Source organism: Chelon labrosus (assembly GCF_963514085.1).
Source record: "Chelon labrosus genome assembly, chromosome: 7".
Taxonomy (NCBI): Eukaryota; Metazoa; Chordata; class Actinopteri; order Mugiliformes; family Mugilidae; genus Chelon; species Chelon labrosus.
This window is the reverse complement of record NC_140343.1, coordinates 18,007,142-18,031,015: the sequence shown is the minus strand read 5'-3', so window position 1 is coordinate 18,031,015 and position 23,874 is coordinate 18,007,142. Positions and strand designations below refer to the sequence as shown.

The 23,874-nt window shown below is 41.5% G+C and overlaps 2 protein-coding genes across 3 annotated transcripts; both read left to right on the top strand.

Moving 5' to 3' along the window:
- Positions 1-3,835: 3,835 nt before the first annotated feature.
- LOC311490749 (cytochrome P450 2J4-like) lies at positions 3,836-9,655 on the top strand (the record flags this gene model as incomplete). Its single annotated transcript, XM_084548412.1, has 9 exons — positions 3,836-4,036; positions 4,508-4,664; positions 4,743-4,889; positions 7,058-7,218; positions 7,405-7,585; positions 7,669-7,803; positions 7,950-8,137; positions 9,009-9,150; positions 9,400-9,655. 9 exons carry the CDS (start codon positions 3,836-3,838, stop codon positions 9,573-9,575), a joined length of 1,488 nt encoding a protein of 495 aa, XP_084404538.1. The 3' UTR covers positions 9,576-9,655.
- Positions 9,656-11,631: 1,976 nt separating this feature from the next.
- Positions 11,632-23,348, top strand: LOC311490742 (cytochrome P450 2J4-like). 2 transcript variants are annotated; one of them, XM_084548405.1, is made up of 9 exons: positions 11,632-11,859; positions 19,108-19,270; positions 19,382-19,531; positions 19,682-19,842; positions 19,950-20,126; positions 20,226-20,364; positions 20,508-20,695; positions 22,072-22,213; positions 22,918-23,348. In XM_084548405.1, exons 1-9 carry the CDS (start codon positions 11,659-11,661, stop codon positions 23,091-23,093), a joined length of 1,497 nt encoding a protein of 498 aa, XP_084404531.1. In that variant the 5' UTR covers positions 11,632-11,658; the 3' UTR covers positions 23,094-23,348. The 2 variants fall into 2 exon arrangements, with proteins under 2 accessions (XP_084404531.1, XP_084404530.1); XM_084548404.1 differs by having other exon boundaries at positions 20,478-20,695.
- Positions 23,349-23,874: the final 526 nt, after the last annotated feature.

The window sequence follows — 23,874 nt, the reverse complement described above, 5'->3', positions numbered from 1 at the left end:
CAGGGATTCATGAGTCGCGAATCAGCTACAGATCTGCCACTCATGAGTCCGATCCACCACTCATGAGTCCGATCCACCACTCATGAGCCTCTCCAGGTAGAGATGGTGGCAGACTGGAGAGGATGAAGAGAAAGCAGGGAATGGACAGAACCATATCTTAAACTCGTGCTGAGAGTGGGGAGAATCCAATTTATCCAGTTTATGGACATGTGTAGAATCATAAATGTACAGTTTTTAATTTGTTAAATGTTTGTTAAATGTGCAGGTGTGTGTATTGTGTTAACATGACTAAAAAAAAAATAAACATTTGCTTATAATACTGCACTTGTTTTTTTTAATATATATTTATATAAGATAAGATAAGATAAGATAAGACATGTTTATTAATCCCACGTATGCGAAATTTCCATGTCACAGTAGCATGGAATTTGGCAAAAAAAAAATATATATACAGACAACAGTGACAACTTCGACAGGGAAAAAAGTTACCAAAAAAACACAAATACAGAAATTTTGAAAAATATATACAAAAAATATACAAAATAACAATACTCTGAAAAAATAGAGAGAAAGAACTCGAAATATAAAGACATTCTGTATATACAGTGTGGTGGTGGAATAAACTTTACAAATAAATAGTTGCTTAAAGGTGCAGTAGGCAGGATTGCGAAGATCCAGGACTTAGCCAAAAAATTTGAACATCGACAACTTCTCAGTCCCTCCCCATTTTCCGCTAAAGCCCAAAACGGTCTCCCAAGCCCCTCCCCCCACAAGGGAGAGCCGTGCATGATAGAGCAGTGTTGCCAACTTGGCGACTTTCTCGCTAAATCCAGCGACTTTCAAATCCTCTTGGCGACTTTTTTTTGTCAAAAGCGACTAGCGACAAATCTAGCGACTTTTTCTGGTTTTATTGGAGACTTTTCTGTTTCTTGGAGACTCTGATTTGAAAGCACATATCGGTTTTCAGTTACTGTCCTCAACAAGCAGCGGGTGCTGCCGTGAGCACCTCTCCCGTCCCAAAGCACACACAGGTGGTCAGTCTCACAGAAGCACCGCTCGGCAGCAGTCAGAGCAGAGAGGGAGACCCACGCCACTCCGCGTCCAGACTGTTAATGAATGGCGCATGCGCAAAGCTGCCGCATGCGCCATTGTAACTGGAAATGTTTCTTCACTGTCACACTAAAATAAATTATAAAATAATAATCCATAGATTGTTAATTTTCTCAAGTTAAAACCGTTTATACAAAAATTGTTAAAAATGTTCTAGTTATGGCAAAAAATGCTCAAGTTTTACTGTAACTGTGACTTGTAGACAGTAGGCTCCTTAGCGGAGCGGTTAGAAACTAAACCAAACTTAAGAAAACTAAAAAAAAAAAAGACTTAAATAACTGTGCCAGAGTGTCTCTTTTGAGTCACTTTGCCAATCCCAAGCCCGGATAAAGGATGAGCGTTAATAATACAGCGTCTTTCACAATTACATCCAAATGGCAAATGCAAATTAGCAGATGACGTCATTTAGCGACTTCTAGCGACTTTTAGGACAGCCAATAGCTACTTTCCTTACTGAGGAGTTGACAACACTGTGATAGAGCGCGTGCATATTGGCCCTGGAATACTGTGCACGAGCAGAGAACCGAGAGAGAGCGAGTAAACAAACTAGCATGGAACACACCGACGTAGTTTTTATAATACCCTTCGTTATTGCTAAATAATTTGACCTAAAGTACAACGATACAGTCGTTATACTTTAGGTCAAAATATTTAGCAATAGTCAACTTTAGGACAAAACCAAGGTTAGGATGTTTCTGAAAGTAGCATCGGTGATGTTTGCTATCAATAACAGTTAGAAGCATTCATTGTGGCGTTTTATTCCACAGTTTAGATTTATCAGTTTGCTATGTGGTAGATATATGACCGCTACCTGTTGATGTGATTAGACGTTTGAGAGTGAAGCTGAGGCACAGGCCTCAGACGAGGATTACATCCCGGCTCCTTCTCCACGCCCGCGGACAAGTGGTGCGAGGTGGTGGAGGGAGGGGAGGGCGCTATTTCCATGAGCAGTGATTGACACTCTGTTAGATACACCCCTGGACTTGATTGGTGCATCTGAATGTGGAGCGTTGGATGTCTTGCAAATCGCGCTACAGGCTCTAGGTGGGGCCAGAGGAGCCGAATTGTTTTTTTTTAAATGACCTGCTTCATGCAATTATACTTGAACATAGGGTCAGTTTCAGCAAATATGACAGAAAGTTAGTTTTATAAGACTTGCCTACTGCACCTTTAAACTTTGAATAAAAAACTATGAGTTGGTGAGGTAGTGGTTCGTGCAAAAAGGCAGTGCAGAAAAAGCAGATTAATTTGTGCAAAAAGTACAGTTTTTATTGACTCAGGCTGGTGTTGTACAGCCTGATGGCAGCTGGAATTAAGGACCTGCGGTAGCATTCCTTCTTGCATCGTGGATGCAGCAGTCTGCTGCTGAAGGAGCTGCTAAGGTCTCCTACAGTCTGATGCAGTGGGTGAGAGGGGTTGTCCATGATTGATATCAGCTTGGCTAACATCCTCCTCTCACCCACCTCCTCGATGGAGTCCAGAGAACAGTCCAGGACAGAGCCGGCCCGTCTGACCAGCTTGTTCAGTCTCTTTCTGTCCCTCTCTGAGCTCCCACTGCTCCAGCAGACAACTGCATATAGGATGGCAGAAGCCACCACAGAGTCGTAAAAAGTCCTGAGCAGTGACCTGCACACACCAAAGGACCTCAGTTGTCTCAGCAGGTGGAGACGACTTTGGCCCTTCTTGTACAGGGCGTTTGTGTTGTGTGTCCAGTCCAGTTTACTGTTGAGGTGAACATCCAGGTACTTGTAATCCTCCACGACCTTGATGTCCAAGCCCTGGATGTTCACCGGTGCAGTCAGATGTGATTTCCTACTGAAGTCGATCACCACCTCCTTTGTCTTTTTGGTGTTGATGTGCAGGTGGTTTAGAGCACACCAGTCCACAAAGTTGGCGATGACCTCCAGGCACTCCAGATCGTTTCCCTGAGATACATGCCCGACAATGGCTGTATCATCAGAAAACTTCTGGAGGTGGCAGCTGTCCGTGTTGTGTCTAAAGTCCGATGTGTACAGGGTGAAGAGGAAGAGAGAGAGCACAGTACCCTGCAGTGCCCCCGTGCTGTAGACTACCACATCAGACACACAGTCGTGAAGCCTCACATACTGCGGCCTGTTGGAGAGGTAGTCGATGGTCCATGCAGCCAGGCTACTATACATATATATAAATATATATATATATATATATCTGAATAAATGTGGCATATAAATTAAGTGGCTGAGTTAAGGTTGAATTAAGGCTGAAATCAGGAACCACTTCTGAAAATGGTTTGGCCCACCATAGGGCCAGATTAGGGCCAGCTCTGGTTGCAGTTTGGCTGAGTTGTGGGCCTTATGTGGCACACATGTTGGATGCCGGATGTGGGCCACATAATTCATTCATGCATGTGAGCCAAGTGCAAGTGGGTTGTGTGGCCCATCACTGGGCCAGACCAGTTTTGCTATGGGGGAATCAACATTCATAATCCCTACACAAACACACTAATGAGGATTAGCAGAGAGAGACTACAGCTGGCGGCCTTTGACAGTGACCACATCACCTCAATTATGTAAATGTAAGCCTTAATAAAACACGGATGAGTTGCCGCTTGCTCAGACCCTGAGGTTGCTGCTTGACTTGCACGCGTTCTCTTATTTGATGTGATGTGATCCATCGATTTGGTCATAAAACTATCCGTGACTGACTGATTATTGCTCGGTTGAAGTAGCGCAGTTGAGCCGAAGAGATGGAGACAATATACGATGTCCTCGGCTTGGACTGGATCGACAGCAGGAGTGTTTTAATATTATTCTTTGTTTCTCTGCTGTTGGCTGATGTTATAAAGAACAGAGCACCAAAAAACTTTCCTCCTGGACCGTTGGCTCTTCCTTTCATCGGTAATCTTCATCGTATTCAACCTAACAACTTGCACCTGCAGTTCGCAGAGGTATGAATCCATACATGATAATAAATAAGAATGTTTCTACATAATAATGTCTGAAGCTGGTAAAAATGTGAATTTACAGTCATTTTAATAGTATGTAAATCATTTCTGTCAAGTAAAATCTAAACAAAAAATTTGAAAATGAATTCTAGCTTCTCAAATGCAAATATTATATTTCTATTATAGTGAATTTTCTTTCTCTGGGTTTTGATAATTTTACAGGCAAATCAATCATTAAATGAAGAATAACACCAGCTCATCAATCAATAATGAAATCACTTGTGTGTTGACTGTGTTTTTATTATGTTACATTGAGGCGGTCATTATGAAGGTACAATGAAGTGTTCACTGTTTAAAAAAAAAAAAAAAGAAGAAGCAGAAACAGTGACCTACATCAGGCTGATCAGTAGTTTTCCTCAGAATATATGTCACCTCAGTGTTGCACCACCATGTCAGTCTGCTGTCTATGTTCAGTTTGCACAGAAATACGGAAATATTTTCAGCCTACGTATCCTTGGTCAAAGGATTGTGGTCGTCAATAGCTACAAGTTTGTGAAAGAAGCCCTGGTCGTAGAAGACTTCATAGATCGTCCGAAATTGCCGATTTTTGAAAAAATAACTCAGCATAAAGGTAAAGTTTGCTGTATTTTGTTTCTAAAGACTTCTGATCTGAACTGAGCATCTAATGCTGTGTTGTGTTCCAAAAAAGGTCTTTTCATGACAAGCGGTAATCATTGGAAGCAGCAGAGGAGATTTGCCCTTCAAACATTCAGAAACTTTGGTGTGGGCAAGAAGACCCTGGAGCGATGCATCCAGCAGGAGTGCCAGTATCTCACGGAGGCTTTTGCACATCAAGGTACAAAAAATCACGGTATTTTACTGTGACACATTATTTTGCATTCTTTATTATATTTATTCTGTGCCTGTTACATTTGTCATCTATTTTTGCATTGCAACATTGCAACACAGGATTCAACAACAGACCTCTCTTTATTCATGAGCAAACTTTTAATGCCCAGCCACAATTAACAATGCTGTGTCAAACATTACCAGCTGCATCATCATTCTATTTTAATATGACCCATGATTTATTATTTATATTTTCACGTTATTTCCCTCTTGCAACAGAGAAGCTTGCACCGACACATTAGTGCATTGGATCATGAACATTATACTATGTGTACGTACTATAAGGAGCTAATAATGGAGTGGGAAAAAGGAGCAAATAAATCAGAATCAGACTATTCTTTGTCATTACACAAAAAGTACAACGAAATTGTATGCAATCCCATTCAGTGCAAAAAGAGCAATCCAACGATCTAACTTAAACATAGCTTGTGTGCAAAGATTAAAAGAAGAGAATTACTGCCTTTTAGTGTTGATTCATTATTGCAACAGCCGTGGGATATGTGCCTTTTTTTCCCAGTCTATTTGTTTTGACTTTTAATGTCCTGCACCGCCTCCCTGAGGGTAACAGTTGGAACGCGTGATGTACTGGGTGGGATGGGTCCTGAAGTCCACTATTGTTTCCTTAGTTGTTGAGGGCCAGGTTGTTATTACTGCACCATGATGACAGTTCTTCGACCTCATCCCTGTATTCAATTCAATTCAATTCAATTTTATTTATATAGCGTCAATAACAATACAAATCGTCTCAAGACGCTTTACAAAAACCCGGCCTGAAACCCCCAGAGCAAGCCTGAAGGCAACGGTGGCAAGGAAAAACTCCCTTTTAACAGGAAGAAACCTCGAGCAGAACCCAGCTCATATGGAGGGACCCATCTGCCTAAGGCCAGCCGGGTACAGACAGAAGAAAGAGAGAAGAGAACAGCAAAGAGAGAAGAGAAGAGAACAGCAAGATAAACATACATCTGTCATAGATACACATATCTGACTAAAGTGTACATGTGGAATCTTATGATACAAACTGATGATGTTACATGACAGTTTGAAAATGTAAGAGGAATCATAGGCAGGTTGGAGAATTGTTCATTCAGGTAGGAGTGGATAACTGCAGGATTCCATGAAGACTGGGCAGGCTGATGAGACCACGACAACAGATGTAGTATAGAGCTCCACGGGAAACACACCACTCCAGGCCAGAGATACTCACAAGAAGAGGGGGGAAGAGGGGGGGAAGGGGGGGGGGAAGGGGGGTGGGACACACACAGCAGTAAACATTCTACATAGTAATAGCACAGAATTGTATGACTAGTAGTATATAGGAAATTAGAGGGCAAGAGCTCTGTGCCAGAGAAAAGAAAGTGGAGGACGCGAGAGAGGAGAGAGAAGAAAGAAGGAGGACATGTGTTTGGTGCATCGTCCCCCAGCAGCCTAGGCCTATAGCAGCATAACTAAGGGATGGTTTAGTCCAGCCCTAACTATAAGCCTGATCAAAAAGGAAAGTCTTAAGCCTGACCTTAAAAATAGAGAGAGTGTCTGCCTCCCGACTCATCTCCCCCTGTGATGAACCCTACCACTACTGGAGTTGCTTGGGTGGGTGGGAGTGCAGACATGTGAATAGAGAGAGTACAGTACACGTCATATCCAGCTCTGCTGCATCTAGTCATGGTTAACTCTAACTCTGATTGTTAGCCCCGCCCTGATGTATCTCACCTGTGTGTCATTGGTCCACTTGTATTTATTTAGCCTCTGCTGTTATGCGTGCTGCCTATGGATATTTATTCAGCTGGATGCTAACGGCACTGTGTCAGAGAGGGCTGTCTGAGGACCAATTAGAGCTGAGTTAGTTTTAGCATCAGGAGTTACGTACAGTGCCGTCATCAGAACAGCTGATGAAATCTTCCAGTGAGGTAAAAAAGGTCTGCATTTCACTGTCAAAAGCATGGACAGCAGTGACCTGATCTTAGTTTTATTAGCTTATTTTTTGCTAATATAAATGCACAGACCCCCAACCCCCTCTGACTTCACACATAAATTGTGTTTCTTTGAAAGCCGTATAATATGATATAGGGCCAACATTTTTAATGTATTCAATCCTGCAATCTTTCCTCTTTCTTGCAGGGAAACCTTTTTGTCCCCAGACACTGATAAACAATGCTGTGGCCAACATCATCTGCTGTTTGGTGTTTGGAAATCGATTTGAGTATGATGACGAGCAGTTCCAGTATGTTATGTACCTCATAATTAAGTTATTGGAGTTACAGGGAAGTGTGTCGATGCAGGTGAGCACATCGACAATACGAGCTTTCAAAATATGATTCAATCCAAAGAACATAAATATCAGCAAAACTCAGAATCAAATCAATGGCAAAAACAAAAAACACTGCACTAAAATGGCCCTGTGACTAGGAAATCCATCGTCACAATTATTTTAATTTTGATCTGGTGAATGTCTTCCTGCTCTACAGGTTTACAACACAGTCCCCTGGCTGATGAAGTGGTTGCCTGGACCTCATCAGAGGATATTCACTATGTTGCAGAAATTAATTGACTTCATTGAAATCAGGATCAAAGAACACAAAGAAACCCTTGACCCATCATCACCAAGAGACTACATTGACTCCTACCTCATAAAAAGGGAACAGGTGAGTGTTTTAATGTGTCTCTATTGTGTTTGCTCCTTTTACTTTTCATTTGAAATTTGCCTCTGCTATCTCTTGTGTCACTGACAGAAGGAGGACGATCTGTGTTTGATCGCGAAAATTTATGTTTCTGCTCCATGGACCTGTTTGCTGCTGGAACTGAAACTACTACCACTACTTTACTCTGGGGGCTGCTATACATGATCAACTACCCTGACATACAAGGTGTGTGTATGAGTAATATCCAGATGTTGTCAGAGGTCTCTCACAGGTCTGTCCTGTCTGAGACTAAATGTGTGGGATGTATAATTACCCCTCAGTCATTTATGTGTCCCACAGACTCACATGTTTCCTGTTTCCACTGTGTGCAGAGAGAGTCCAGGCTGAGATTGATGCTGTGATTGGTCCATCCAGACAGTCCTGTATGACTGACAGAGAAAACATGCCCTACATTGATGCAGTCATCCATGAGATACAGAGGATGAGCGACATTGTCCCCGTCACTGCGCCACACTTATCGAACAAGGACACCAAAGTGGATAAATACTCAGTCCCAAAGGTACACAGTCCACATGTAACACTTTACAATAGACACACAACGATGTGCACACTTGGTAAAGAATGGTTGGGGATCAAATCAGGAATGACTTGATAGCTGATACGACCCTAATAACTTTTCATCCTGGGTATCATGTAGCTGTACTGTATTAGAGAATCATTAGGTAATGATTAGTTCACAGTCATCCCTAAATCAGCCATAATCCCATATTCATAATGAATAGTTCCTGATTAACAAGAGATCCAAATAAAACACTAACTATTCATTCAATATTGATTACTCCAACCATATCTACTGTCTGTTTTACTCAGTAGTTCCTCACTATCTTCACATTTATTGACTCAACCAATTCATAATGATAAACGAGTTTCATCGTTTGTCACATGACGAATTAACCGGAAGCTTAGAAAAACCTAACAGGTGAAGCACAAGGCAAGGCAAACAACAGACTTTTATACTCTCGCCTCTAATTCAATAAGTGGTTTACCAGGCGAACACGGTAAATAAAGATTAAGTTGCCTTATTTGCATGTCATGTCGTGCTTGTGGCGCATGACATTAATTTGTTGTTTAAACCTTTTTGTCTGAAAATATTTGTCTTCTAGTTTTCACCGTGTTCCATACTGCAACGGAGAAAAAAAGTGAATATGGACATCAGTCAGAAGCGTGGCCACTTTTGTAACCAGTGTAGTTTTAGTATGATTTATTTGTCAGCTGTCAGTCAGAGAAACTTTTAAAACTCTGAAGCTTAATCCAACCCATATCTGACGTTCTTCTTCTTCTTTAAAGTTCCTCTTATTAAGACACATATGACAAACTAACTCGAAGAAATATTTTTAAAATGTGCCTTTTAACCAGTGATATTTCTTCAGGGCACCGTGGTCCTGTTTTCACTGCACACTGTCCTACATGAGGAGTCAATGTGGGAAACTCCACACTCCTTCAACCCTCAACACTTTCTGGACCAGGACGGTAAATTTAGGAGGAGAGAGGCCTTCATTGCATTTTCTGCAGGTTTGTCAGTGAAAATTCGATTACATGCTGCTTTAGTCGTACATTTAAAGACATACTACAACACGAGTAACTATTCACTTGGGGTGTTTGTTGTATTTTCACTGACAGGGAACGTTGTCTTAACTGTCTTTTGCTTGATTTACGCTGCCATTTATACTGACCTCACAAATATTGTAATATTTTGTTATGAAAGTGAATATCTCATAAGCTGTCTGGGTCAAACTCATCTGTTGCATTGTGTATTCTCAGGAAAGCGTGTGTGTCTCGGTGAACAGTTGGCCAGGATGGAGTTGTTCCTGTTCTTCACATCCCTCCTTCAGAGGTTTTCATTCTCTGCACCCCCTGGAGAACAGACCAGTTGGGGATGCACACTGGGAGCCACTCGTTGTCCTGAACATTACCGTGTCTGTGCAGTGCCACGATAAACCACAAACTGGACCACATTAGTCACTTCAGTCAGGGTCTGTGAAGCATGATGTTTGTTTGAAACTTTTATAAAGAACGGTAATGGATGTGTTTGAAGCAGAGGCGATCCTCGCATCAATTTGTTGCCCAAGGCAAAAATGTCTACACCAGAATTGGCCTACAGATAACAGAGCTTGCCACTCTGCTCTACTAGCTTATTTTATTTTATCCAAATTTCCTTCCTTTTTCTTTTCATTACTATTCTTCATTTTGAATTGGGGTTCATTGTCATACTTAACTGATTTGGAGAGTCATGCACACAACATGTAATAGGATTTAGTGTGCTTTAGTTGTGTCAGGTGGGGGCCACTTAGGGAAGTCTTCTACTCTCACTGAAAGCCTGGGGGCCCAAGCAGTTGCCTGTCTTGACTGTGCACAGGCTGGGCCTCTGATTTGAAGGCTTTCAGAAATTTCCTGAAAATGTATTAATGGATGAGGTATAAATTCTATTATTATTTTACTTCAATAAAGATGAATAAAAATAACTTGATCCCATCTCTAAGTGATCCTGTCATCATGTACATAACTTTGACAATATTGTGCAGGTGAAAGAAGTCAGTCCAAGTCACCCCAGACAATACATGCTTGAAGTGTGTTTTACTGGTCTGCTTCATAGTTGGGTGTCATTAACATAGAAATGGAAATGTATGCAGTATTTATTAATGCCTCAAGGAAGCCCATGTAATGTGAGAAACACTGGTCCGAGCACAGAGCCCTGAGGGACTCCATGACTAACTTTTGTGTATGTGACAGAATCATCACTGAAAAGAATCAACATTCAGAGTGCTCTCTTCGGGGGCTAGGATTTACTTCACACGACACAAACTGACTAATCAGAAAGAACATTAGAGTGAAACTACAATTTACCTATGAACATATTAGCTTGGATCTCTTCTCCTTAGAAAGTGTACAGTTTTATTTCTGTAGTTTCAGTAAAGTGCTACATCACCAGACACAGCTTCTTAGTCCTAGTCTTCTGTTAAATTTAAGGCAGCTGCAGTAAAGGCCTGATAAAGCATCACAAAAGAAGTAAACCCATTCATTCTTGATGGTCATGGGTCCCAGTCTTCAATCGCTGTCTGCAAAATATTGAGCATGAAGTACTGAACATGAACATTTTATTGATGGTTTGATGCATTTATAAAATTATATTTGAGACTATGGAAATTATTTAATTTTATGTATTTGTTCTTCCCCTGAAATTAGCTTGAATGTTTAGGTAAACAGGTAAAATAACCAAAATTGTATCAGTGTCCAAAAATATCTGGAACTAAATGTACATTCATGCAAGAACCTCTTTGACCCTCTCGTATCCTGGAATAAACACTATCTGCTCGCTGCCTGTCCTCATGCTTAAGCCCAGCTGTACTCCTGAGTCAGCTGCATCTGTAAAGCTTATTGAGACAATTTATATCGTTATTGACACAATATAAATACAATTGAGTTGAACCGAATTTAAAAATAAGTTACTTTTAGAGAGGCAATGTTTCACAAAAACTTCAGATAAACTGCTTTCAAGAGGGAATCAGTGAAATAAACAACTCATTAAGTTTCCTGCAGCTCAAACTGTAGTTCTTTACAAGGCTTTTTGGAAGAGTTTCTTCAGTTTTCTGCACTTTTTGATCGTACTTTCCCAATTGTCTTATGAGCATAAACATCTGAGATCAACCGTTTATAGCAGTGTTTCAACAAGGATATAAGATGCCCTCAACAATGTACGTGTTACGTAACACAAACGACCCGTTGACTGCTGAAATACAAAAAAAAAAAAAAAAAGGAATTTGAACTGTTCCAGTTGTACACTGACTGCACGTGTGTTGCGTTTCAGGACATACGCTCTTCATAATGATTTAGCCAAAATAATTTGTAGGTGATCAATGAATCAAATGTGTACTCGATTTTCAATGGTGCAACAATGGACTCCGCAAAGTTAGTGCGCTTTTATTTTGAAGGTCTGGCACACAGTCTTTCTAACTGGGTTATAAGTCAACATTTCACTGACAGAGCTTTGGTCGATGTAGGCAGCGCTGTTAAGGCAAAGAAATGGAAGAAATATTCTACGTCCTCGGCTTGGATTGGATCGACGGCAGGAGTGTTTTAATATTTTTCTGTGTTTTTCTGCTGTTGGCTGATATTTTGAAGAACAGAGCACCGAAAAACTTTCCTCCTGGACCGCGGGCTCTTCCTTTCATCGGTGATCTTCATCGTATTCAACCTACCAGACTTCACCTGCAGTTCACTGAGGTAACATACATACATACAAAAGTATATATATATCTTAATGATCCTATGTAGTCACAGAATTTCTTTTTAGTTTTTTCTAAACATTTACTACCATGTCCTCTATTGAAGATTAGACTGAAAATAAATTCTTGCATTTTCAAATAAAAAAGTCCGGAAGAATAATCCTGGCATGAAGACAATAACTTAATAAATATTTAACTTTCTTCTATCTATCCGGATACCCAATATGGCGGCGCGCACTGTCGCGCACTAAACACAGAAAAGGAGAAGATCTTCTCCTTTTCTGTGTTTAGTGCGTTTGCACACGTTGTTATTTATTATTACTCGTCCGGTCTGCCATGCGAATCCTGTCTACAGTCGCCCGGATCTTTTGAACATTGGATTACGGAGTGAACAAACTGTAAACAGTGATTTTAGCCCGAGCACCCCCCCCCCGTGGATCGTCAGCCCTGCGGGCAGGAGGAGGAAGCGGCGGAGGGAGAGGAATGCGCGGATGAGAAGACGGCCACACAAAGCCTCGCCCCCTCCACTTCGGAGAACATGGTCAAGCCAGCCCCCACGTTCTTTTGCGCTTTGTCCTTATCATCTGCCTCACCGAGACATGGCTGCCTCTTCTCGTACCGGACTTCGCCATTCAACCATCGGAGTTACTTATAGTTCACCGAGTCGGGGGAATCAAGGGGAGGTGGAGTGTGTCTGGAGCAACTGTGATTGAACACACTCGCTGTGATGGAGCGTAATGTTAGGAGGGTGTCTAAAAGTGAAAGGAAAGCGGCTGGACCAGACGGGATTAGTGGACATGTCCTCAAAGCAGGGCCGGTTCTAGAAAATGATGACTAGGGGTGCATCTCAGATCAGAGGGGGTGCGCATGCCTGGCATGTTATACAACACTAAATTATGCATTGTCCCATCATTTCAAGCGCAATGACACTAGCAAAACAAGGATGTTTAAAGTGTCTTTCAAATGCTTTATTGCAGCAATATTGTAGCAGAACAACAAAAATGCTACATTTAGTCTTGGCTACCTCGCCCATCAGACAATATTTCTTAGCCTGAAAATGAAACATAGAAAAATAAATAACAAAAATAAATATAACCTGTGATGTCCATTTAATCTGGCAGAAACCGCCATAACACAACATAAGGTGCAGGTTTTATGGGAGTGGAGACAGTCTTCTGTGTAGGCACTTCCAGAATAGTTGCACACTGACACCATCAGGGGGCACATGACCTTTATTGGACAAAGAGAGATGACAAAGGTTAAACTAAGCTCATAAAAATAACATAGGACACAGTAAAACAGAATTCTATTTAAAATATAGGCCCACCTAGAGGAACAGCATACCTTTACTTAGTAGAGCTGCAGCCTCCTTGAAGATGTGTTGAATCTTCTCAGCAGTTTCTCTCTCCACTCTCCAGTGAACTTTTGGGTAAGGTCCTTCTCAACAGCAATCTGAATCAGATGAGCTTTTCTTTTGTGCAACATGCTCCTTCTGTGTTCACTGAACACATTCTTCAACATTGAGAATGAATTTTCACATGTTGCAGTTGATGCGCCAAAGGTTAAGCTGAGCTTCAGTGTTTCTATGACAGTTGGCATAGCTGCCAGAGACATGCTGTATGTTTTCAAAATGTCCTGCGTTGTCCAGCTTTTGTGTTTGTCAGATTTGGCCATTTCCTCTTTTAGAAAGTGTTTTGCCACAGTAAACTCAGCTTCTTTAGGATCTATCCCTGTCAAGTCCAACAGAGGCTTAACTTTGTTGACATCCATGAAATGTTCACTTTCTGGGTGTACGGCACACAGCGCCTGTACTAGTTGGCTATTTCTTTCATTAAATCTAGCAGTCATTTCTCCCACTACTGCATCCAGAGTACTGAAATACAATCTTTTGCACTCTGTCTTCTCTCCCACTTCTTTGTGATGGTGACCAACTGGTGTTTCCACCACAAAGTCTTTCAAGTGCCTGGTCATCGTTTCTCTTCGTCGTTTGGATTGTGAGGGCGTGGCAGTGGAAGGTTCTGTCATCTCTCTCTCTTTTGTGCATTTCTCCCAAAGTGCATCAAACTGACTGTCACTCCTAAGTTCTTCCACACATTCAAGTGCACTTTGTACAAGACGGACACCAGTGTAGAGGTCAGTGGATTTTGCTTGGAGTGCAGTATTGGGGGGATCCAGCAAAGCCAATATCTGATGTGTCATACAGGCAATGAATGGAAAACTGGGTTCGGTAATGGCCTTCAAAAGCCCCGCGGCTTCAATTCGCACATCTGCTCCAATGGTCAGGATACCTTCAATTTCCCGTAGAAAGTGGACAATGTCGTCACAGCTGTTCATGATCACTTTCACTGTGGCCAGATGGCCAGTCCACCGTTGCTCAAGCAGCCGCTTCAACTTCTCTCCTGTGTAGACTGCAGCTACTGTAGGTTTCCTTAAGAACTTGTAGAGAGAGTTACATACACCAAAGAAGTTCTCCAATGCATTATCAGATGACATGGCATTCACTACCACTAGGTGAAGCTGGTGATTAAAACAGTGCACATAAGGCACCTCCCTCTGTAGTTCTTCTTGTATGAGTTTCTGCATTCCTCCATGTACACCTGACATGACGCTTGCCCCATCATAGCACTGGCTTAGCATCTTCCCTGTATTTAATTCAATATCTTCTAACTGTGATAGAACGAGTTGAGTTAGAGACTTAGCATCACAGTGTTTACTCGTTGGCATTGAAATAAGTCTCTCTTTCACACTGTTGTCAGTTTTATCCACAAAGCGAAGCACTATTGAGATATTTTCACATCCCATGGGGTCTTTGGTGCCGTCCACTTTTAATGTGTACCACACATCTCCAATCTCATTCACAATTTCCTCAGTTATGATTTTGCTCATTAGTTCAATTATTTCATTTTGTATATGATTTGATGTGTATGTAGCATTGGCAGGGATGGTATCAAAAATCTTCTTAAAGTCCTTGTCCTTTTTAAGTGTGTAATCCATCATGGCTAAAAAAAGGCCACTACTTGTCTCACCTCTTGTATCCAAAGCCTCAACAGAGCCACGGAAAGGGAGCTGGTTTATAGCCAGGAATTGAATGATGTCCACAATCGATGTGACATAAATGCGGTTTCTCTCAAGCTGGTCTTCATTCACAAGCGTAGACACCTCAGTCTTAGTCCCTTCTCTTCTGATCCTCTCCTGCCACAACGCCACTGATGTCATGTGTTCTCTGCTTGCTTCATGCCTTGCCAGTCCCTTATCGCGCACAAGAGCATGGCGCCAGTTGTTGTAGCCACTAGTGGTAAAGGCATCTCTTTTACTAGTATGGCCAAATCCAAACTTCCTACACGCATAGCAAAATACCGCATCATTTTTGCAGGAATATTCTAGCCATTCTCTGTTAACAAACCATGAGCTGCAAAAGGAGCGCTTCACCCCTCCAAAAAATGATGCTGGATATTTATGTAAATGCACTTGAAGTGGTTCCTCCGTACCTAGGTCGTCGGGTGGGCCGGGCACCTGCTCATGGGGTGAAGGGAGGGGGGACGGTGGCGGCAGCGGCTCGGGCAGGAGTGAGCAGCCGGACGAAGCTGCAGCAGCAGTCTCTGTCTGTCTGTTCTGCTTGAACCACTTCCGAATATCCATTGATTATTGTATGTTGTACTTTGCAGTGACGCGCGTGCGCTGAGTGCATTGATGCGCGTGCGCTGAGTGCATTGATGCGCGTGCGCTGAGTGCATTGACGCGCGCGCGCTTCCCCCCCTCTTTTCAACAGAGCATGCAAACACATAAACTGAGGGTGCAATGCATGCTTATGCACCCTCGTAGAACCGGGCCTGCCTCAAAGCCCTGTTCTCACCCCTGTTTACAGTGATATTCAACCTCTCACTCAGACAGTGTGTGATCCCAACATGCTTTAAGAAGTCCGTAATAGTCCCTGTCCCAAAGAAACCTCACCCCAGCAGTCCCAACGACTTCAGGCCCATAGCCCTCACATCTGTGGTGATGAAATGTTCTGAGAGACTGATCAAGACATTCATCACCTCCCACCCTGGATCCGTTACAGTTGGCCTACCGGCCGGTCAGATCCACAGACGACGCCATAATCTTCCTCCTGGACAAGACCCTCTGCCATGTGGACACTGGTAAGGGAAACTATGTGGGAGTGCTGTTTGTTGACTACAGCTCAGCATTTAATACCATAGTCCCCTCCAGACTGGCCTCTAATCTGTATGACCTGGGTCTGGACCAGAGGTGTATAGTAATGAAGTAGATGTACTTCGTTACACTACTTAAGTAGTTTTTTTGAGGATCTGTACTTGAGTTTTTTTAAAATCAGGACTTTTACTCTACTACATTTAAAAGTTAAAAAATTTACTTTTGCTCTGTTACTGTGACGTTTGCCACCTCGTTACTCGTTACAAATTAAAACAGAAATATAATTAATTATCGAAGCATTATCTGGAATGGGCGTGTCCGAGAGGACGAGAGGAACAACGTACGGTACTCTCACGAGGTTTACAGGTAAGGGCGGTATGCGCGGGGCGGTGGACATCAACATGGCTAGCTCCGCAGTTAACGCTAATGAGGAAGACACGGAAGACGTCACCACACTGACAGCATCTCCTTTGGTAGAAGACGACAGTCACCCGTGACTAGGAGATAGGAGGCACTTTTTTGTGTTCTTTGGCAGACAGACGCTTTACTTTGTTCTCAGGCAGACACGAGACACTTGATTCACTCACTCTACAAGTGTTTTTTGTTTTTGTTTTATCATACCGCATCTATTTCATTCACCTGAAAGTTAAATAAAGAGAACAAGGGGAGAACCATTTTTGGTTGTTTTGCTTCTTTTTATGCGTACTATAAAAATACTTTGTACTTTACTTGTACTTATGATACTTGAGTATATTTTTTCACAAGATACTTTAGTACATTTAATGTGAGCTACTTTAAGACTTTTACTGAAGTGATTTTCTTATGGGTGACTAACTTTTACCAAAGTAATTTTGTACTTTTACTTAGTTATTTTTTCCAAGTACTTTATACACCTCTGGTCTGGACTCCTCCCTGTGCAGGTGGGTCTACAGCTTCCTAACCAGCAGACCACAGGTGGTTCAAGTGGGTCACCACACTTCAGCCCCCCTCACTCTCAATACTGGATGCCCCCAGGGCTGTGTGCTCAGCCTTCTGCTGTACTCACTGTACACACGACTCCAAGGCCACGTCAGACCCCAACATCATCATCAAGTTTGCTGACGACACCGCTGCTGTGGGACTAATCTCCCACGACGACAAGACAGCCTACAGGGGGGAGGTCTCCCACCTGGAGGACTGGTGCCGGGAGAACAACCTGCTGCCGAACGTCAGCAAAACAAAGGAACAAGATAGTGGACTTGAGCAGGGAACAGCAGAGGGACTTGCATCCACTTATTATTGGTGACTCAGAGGTGGAGAGAGTGGACACTTTCAGATACTTGGGAGTGGTCATCTCACAAAACCTGTCATGGACTCATCACCTGAACACCATCGTGAAGAAGGCCAGACAGCATCTCTGCCTTCCCAGATGCCTGAGGAGACTTTAAGACCATCAGAACACCCCTGCCCAACCTGCAGGACATTTATACGAAACGTTGCAGGTTAAGGGCCAAGAAGATCCCAATCAACCCGGACACTCTCTCTTCTCTCTACTGCCATCAGGCAGGCGTTTCCGCTGTCTGAGGACAAAGACTGAGAGGCCATCCATCTGCTCAACTCTGAGCCTTACGTGGACTCAAGTACCACTGCATCACGGCACTTTAATCACATAGCTGCTTTAAAATATTGTAAATGTATGTATATACAAGGTTGACTTAAGTTTTGTGGCAGTTTCCCCTGGCACTGGTAATACACCACGCCAGCACACCACACCATCATCCAATACACAGACCACATGTTAGCCAGGTAGCATGCTATTGGTAGTGTGGTGGGTGCATACACAGAGCTACATTTAACATCCAAGTAAGTTTCCTGTGCTATTTATTCCCATAAAGTTTCCGGAATCACACACAAACACATTTATTGTTTTGGGTATCTTTTTTTTATTTGAGGACCGTAAAATCATGAGTTTTTATCTAATTATGCTGTTTATTTTTTTTTTTCTTACCACAGTGTTTCCTGGTGCTGGGCAGTGACAAAGGACCTGAGTCTTAGTTCAGGCTGTCTTTTATAGTGCCTGAGTAACCTGTCGGGAGCATGCTCAGTCCATCTTACTGAACCATACCAACTGTGGAGTTGAAATCAGTTTGTAAATACATTTCTGGATTGAGGTCTTGTGTGAATGTGTTGAGGACCGCCTTTATGTGTGGTAAATAAGTGTAAATAGATTTGTTAATAATTTTGGATATAGAAAATGACCTGTGGGGTTAAGTGATTATTAGATTGATTCCAATTATGGTGGTATGGTCCAGTGGGAGGGGCCAAACCTTTAAATGGAGGGTTTCTACACTACCCAGGGACTCAGAGAAGGGCTGTGGTGCTGTGTAGACCCAATGGTGTGTTGGTTAGTACGTTGTAAATTTATTTTTCTGCAGCATATTTGTCTTATTTGTTTGCTCACATTTCCATGGATGGTATTTAAAGTGCAATAAAGCGCTTCATCTTTTGCATCAAATGGACTTGGTGTTGCAACTTTTTTCGATATTTTAAGGTTAAACTACACCTTTTCCAGTGAGCCTTCTGGCATACTACCCTCACTCTAGGTTTGAGTGTGACAGTTTACATTTCAAGTTTACAGTCTATATTTTGTTTTATTTTATTTTTCTCAGTTATACATTTATACTTGTATTGTTTTTTACTGTATTACTTTTTTACTACTGACCGCAGCTACAAAAATATATTTCACTGTGCATTGTACTATGTTTAACTTTTATCTTTTAAATGGTACTGAATATGAAGAACTGCTACCTCAGTTTTGTACTTTGTACAATGACAATAAAGTGATTCTGATTCTAATATATTAAATCATTTTATATACTCTGTTTGGGTTTGGCAGGAAGTCCAGTGACCAAGGTTCAATAACGTATCACTGTCACTGAACCCTTCACTGGACTGACATTTTAAATCCTAAAATATTTTGGTAACAGTCCTGAAATGATGTCTGACAGCAGAAACAGTGACCTGCATTAGGCTGATGCAGCATTTCTGAAGTGGTCCTCAGAGCATATGTCACTCCAGTGTTGCACCATAACACCAATCTACTGTCTACGTTCAGTTTGCACAGAAATATGGAAACGTTTTCAGCCTTCGCCTCTTTGGTGGAAGGATTGTGGTCATCAGTGGCTACAAGTTTGTGAAAGAAGCCCTGGTTGAACGAGGAGAAGACTTCGCAGATCGTCCCCGCATTCCATTCTTTGAAGCGATTCTTCAGAATAATGGTAATTTATTGCATTTTGTTGCTAGCTGGCATTATAACAATAATAATAATTAGACCAGAGAATTCAAACTCCTGTTCATCCAGGTGTACTTCCGTTTAATGTTCCCAAAAGGTCTTCTGATGTCAAACGGTTATCAATGGAAGCAGCAGAGGAGATTTGCTCTTCATACACTTAAAAATTTTGGTCTGGGCAAGAAGACCATGGAGCGATACATCCAGCAGGAATGCCAGTACCTCACGGAGGCTTTTGCAGACCAACAAGGTACAGAAAACCATTTACGCTGTGCTGTTACATGTGTCATCTTCTTTGCCCTACAACTTTGCAACCCAGCATTCAACAGCTGATTAATGCATTGGATCATGTGCACATGTTAATATTGGATTCTGTTTTTCTTCTCTCTTTCCTTCACAGGCACACCTTTTAATGCCCATCCACTGATAAACAATGCTGTGTCCAACATCATCTGCTGTTTGGTGTTTGGGAATCGATTTGAGTACGATGACGAGCAGTACCAGTATATTCTGCAGATCTTCAATGAAGTATTGGAGTTACAGGGAAGTTTGTCGGTACAGGTGAGCCTCATTTCTAAACAAGATGCAGCATTCAATAATCCTATTTCAACAAAGATGTATTGTAAAATGATTCCCTAGCAACAAGTTAAACTACTGCTTTACTTTAGATTTACAACACAGCCCCCTGGCTGATGAAGTGGTTGCCTGGATCTCATCAGAAGATACTCATTCTGATGCAAAAATTAATTGACTTCATAGAAATCAGGATCAAAGAACACAAAGAAACCCTTGACCCATCATCACCAAGAGACTACATTGACTCTTTCCTCATAGAAATGGGACAGGTGAGTGTTTTAATGTGTCTCCATTGTGTTCATTCCTTTTGCATTTCGTATAAAATTTGTCGTCAGGGTTCTCACTGTCATCTCTTGTGTCACTGACAGGAGGAGGACAAAGAGTCTGGGTTTGATCTCAGAAATTTATGTTTCTGCACCCTGGACCTGTTTGGTGCTGGAACTGAAACTACTACCACTACTTTATACTGGGGGCTGCTATACATGATCTACTACCCTGACATACAAGGTGTGTGTATGAGTAATATCCAGATGTTGTCAGAGGTCTCTCACAGGTCAGTCCTATCTGAGACTAATGTGTGGGGTGTATAATTTCCCCTCAGTCATTTATGTGTCCCACAGACTCACGTTTCCTGTTTCCACTGTGTGCAGAGAGAGTCCAGGCTGAGATTGATGCTGTGATTGGTTCATCCAGACAGCCCTGTATGACTGACAGAGAAAACATGCCCTACACTGATGCAGTCATCCATGAGATACAGAGGATGGGCAACATCGTCCCGCTCAATGTGTTTCACATGGCGAACAAGGACACCACAGTGGATAAGTACACAATCCCAAAGGTACACAATCCACAGTGAATACTTTACAGTCCAAAAGACAAGACACCTTAGTTAGACAATCATTAGGTATGATGGGGTGACAAAAGTAATGCTTAATAGTTTAGTAGTTTATAATTATTCTATTAATACCTCGTGTTTATGTGCCACTCCAGACAATGTTTGGGTCTCTGAGAACTGAGGTTCCAAATCATATATGCAATCACCACAAAAAGGGCCTCCAAAGTGAACAAAAACGGCTGTACCAATCTGAATACACTACAGATTGACCTTTGACCGGTGAACAATGGAAACAACTACTTTTATAAATTGTACATCCAGCACTCAATCTGCTTGGATAGGAGAGTGGCACATCATGATTTGAGAATATTTTTGTGCTCTTATTTGCAAAAATAGAACTGTCAGTTTGTGATCTTCTGTGCACGGCCCTCTTCAGGCACCCCCACATGCCTTATAAAGCCCAGGTCTGGGCTCTGGTGAGGCCTTATAAAATATTAGCCTTTAAGTGATGAACCCATTTGTTCATCCCAAACTGATCAATGTTTATGTTGGCCCCTTCAATGTACTCATGATCTCAATGTTGTCTTGGCCCCATATTTTTGTCTTCGCTGTGTTCTATGGTATATTAAATGCCTTGGATTTTTTGCAACCTGCATGAATTGTTAATAAGGTCATTTTGGCCCATGGGTTTTGTAGTAACGTGCAACCAAAAAAAAAAAAAAAACATTAATCGGTGAGATCCATGGGTTCCAAATTCAGGCAGTCATTGTCTGCAAAGGATTTTGGACGTTATTTTATTATGTTTATGTTAATCTGTCCAGTCACATTTGAGCCCCTGAAAATAGAGGACTGTATAGGGGGTTGTAATGCACCTCTCCTACAACATGCATGCAAATACCCTCAGATTAAAGCAGGAAGTCTGTACATTAAGCCATTACTCACTGTATATAGTTATAACTTCAATGTTCCCCAGTCATTATGTACAGACTGTATACTTAGCCAGTCAAAAGACCTTTTGCTTTAATGACAGCCTTGCACACTCTTAGCATTCTCTCAATCAGCTTCTTGAGGTAGTCACCTGGAATGGTTTTCAGTTAACAATTAGCAGAGATAATGTTGGTCTACAGTTATCTGCAGTGAACAGCCCCGTTTGACTGCAGTTCTAGTCCATATTATGACAAGAGCCACTCAACTAAGTCAAAAAGAAGTCTATCATTACATTAATAACCAATAAGGACCACCCCAGGACAGGAAGATTACCTTTGCATCCTTAAATTCACTCTTGACAAGGCTCAAGCTGATGAAACCATGGAACTTCAGCTTCAATAACAAATATTAAAATATCTTATTAACCCATTTAACCACTGGTATTTCTTCAGGGCACCATTATCCTGCCTACATTGCACTCTGTCCTGCATGATGAGTCCATGTGGGAAACTCCACACTCCTTCAACCCTCAACACTTTCTGGACCAGAATGGCAAATTTAGGAAGAGAGAGGCCTTCCTTGCATTTTCTGCAGGTTAGTCCATCACTCCTTAGTTACATGTTGTTTTAGCTGAAGGTTTAAATTGACAAAATCACAGGAAGATATTAAGAAGATATCACCGCACGGGGCAACTGCTTCACCTATACTGTGAGAAGGAGCATTACCGCGGGTCCTTCTTTGCTGCTGCTGTGAGGTTGTACAAGTAGACCACATACGCATAACTACTATTGTATTTAATTGCTATTTTTGTATTTATTTTATGTTCAATTTCTCCTGTCTAGTGCACTGTCCTTAACTATATGCTGCTGTAACACTCCAAATTTCCCCACTGTGTGTAAAGGATTCACTTATTCGCATTAAAGGGGACAATGTCTAAACAGGAAGTTGTCAAAATCAGTTCCTGCTTTTGTTGGGTTGGTTTTCGTTGTAAGCTATTTTGTCCTCTCCTCAGTATCCTCACCTACACAAATCCAATTTTATTCTTTAAATCACTTTAAATCAAAAAACTGACTTATATACTGGCTTCAGTGCACTAAGGACACTGAGCAAATGAACAGAATACAGCACTGTAACCCAGAGGTTTTCTGTGTACAATTAGGAAAAACATGATGTATGTGTGAAAAACTGTTTAGTCATATTCAGTCCCTGTATTTGCTATAACTTTACAAAACTGTATCAAAGTGAATATCTCATAAGCTGTCGGGGTCAAACTCATCTGTTGCATTGTGTATTCTCAGGAAAGCGTGTGTGTCTCGGTGAACAGTTGGCCAGGATGGAGTTGTTCCTGTTCTTCACATCCCTCCTTCAGAGGTTTTCATTCTCTGCACCCCCTGGAGTGCAGCCCAGTCTGGAGTTCAAGCTGAGAGCCTTTCATTGTCCTAAACCTTACCGTGTCTGTGCAGTGCTTCGATAAATCACTCTTCTTCTCCATCATTTGGCCTTTTTAATAAAGCTTCATACTTAAATAAACAAAAGTAAAACAACGTGGCAAGTAAACTGGAAACTGTGGGGCATGGCATTTGTTTGAAAATTTTAGTAATGAATTGTACTGCATGTATTTGAATTCTTTCAGAATATTCTGTAGTCTTAATGGATTCTGTACTAATTACATATATACTAAGTAGCACTTTAAAATTTTACTTAAATAAAGATGAATAAAAGTCACTTGATCCCATCTCTAAGTGATCCTGTCATCATGTACATAACTTTGACAATACTGTGCAGGTGAGAGATGTAAGCAGAAAGTTACAACTCACCCCACACTTTATGTCTTCAGTACATGCTTGAAGTATGTTTGACTGGTACACTGTAAACCCACTGTAAACTCAAATATTTGCAGTTGATATGACTTATAGTTTTCTGTTAAGGCAACTTAAAAAAATAAGTACACAACCACATCATTTTTATGTTCACTAAACTCAACGTTTATTAGTTTGTGTTTTCATTGTTTTAAGTACACGTTAGTCAAATATGTTGAGTTGGTATACTTAAAAACATGCGACTCAGAACGTAAAACTTTTGAGGCAATTGATTGCCTCAATTACAAAAAAATAGTCAGAGTAATCAAAATGACAAATAATAAATAATACCAAAATGAAATGATCAAAGTGTGCTTTTGGCTTTCTGGCTAATATCTAACTGACCATGGCATCACTTTCAATGACGACAGAGATTTTCACAGGCTGGTAGGGAAC

Coding starts and splice junctions, on each gene's coding strand:
- LOC311490742 (XM_084548404.1), top strand. CDS start 11,659: ATGGAAGAAATATTCTACGTCCTCGGCTTGGATTGGATCGACGGCAGG. Junction 11,860..19,107: donor TTCACCTGCAGTTCACTGAG/GTAACATACATA, acceptor GTCTACGTTCAG/TTTGCACAGAAATATGGAAA. Junction 22,214..22,917: donor CTTCCTTGCATTTTCTGCAG/GTTAGTCCATCA, acceptor GTGTATTCTCAG/GAAAGCGTGTGTGTCTCGGT.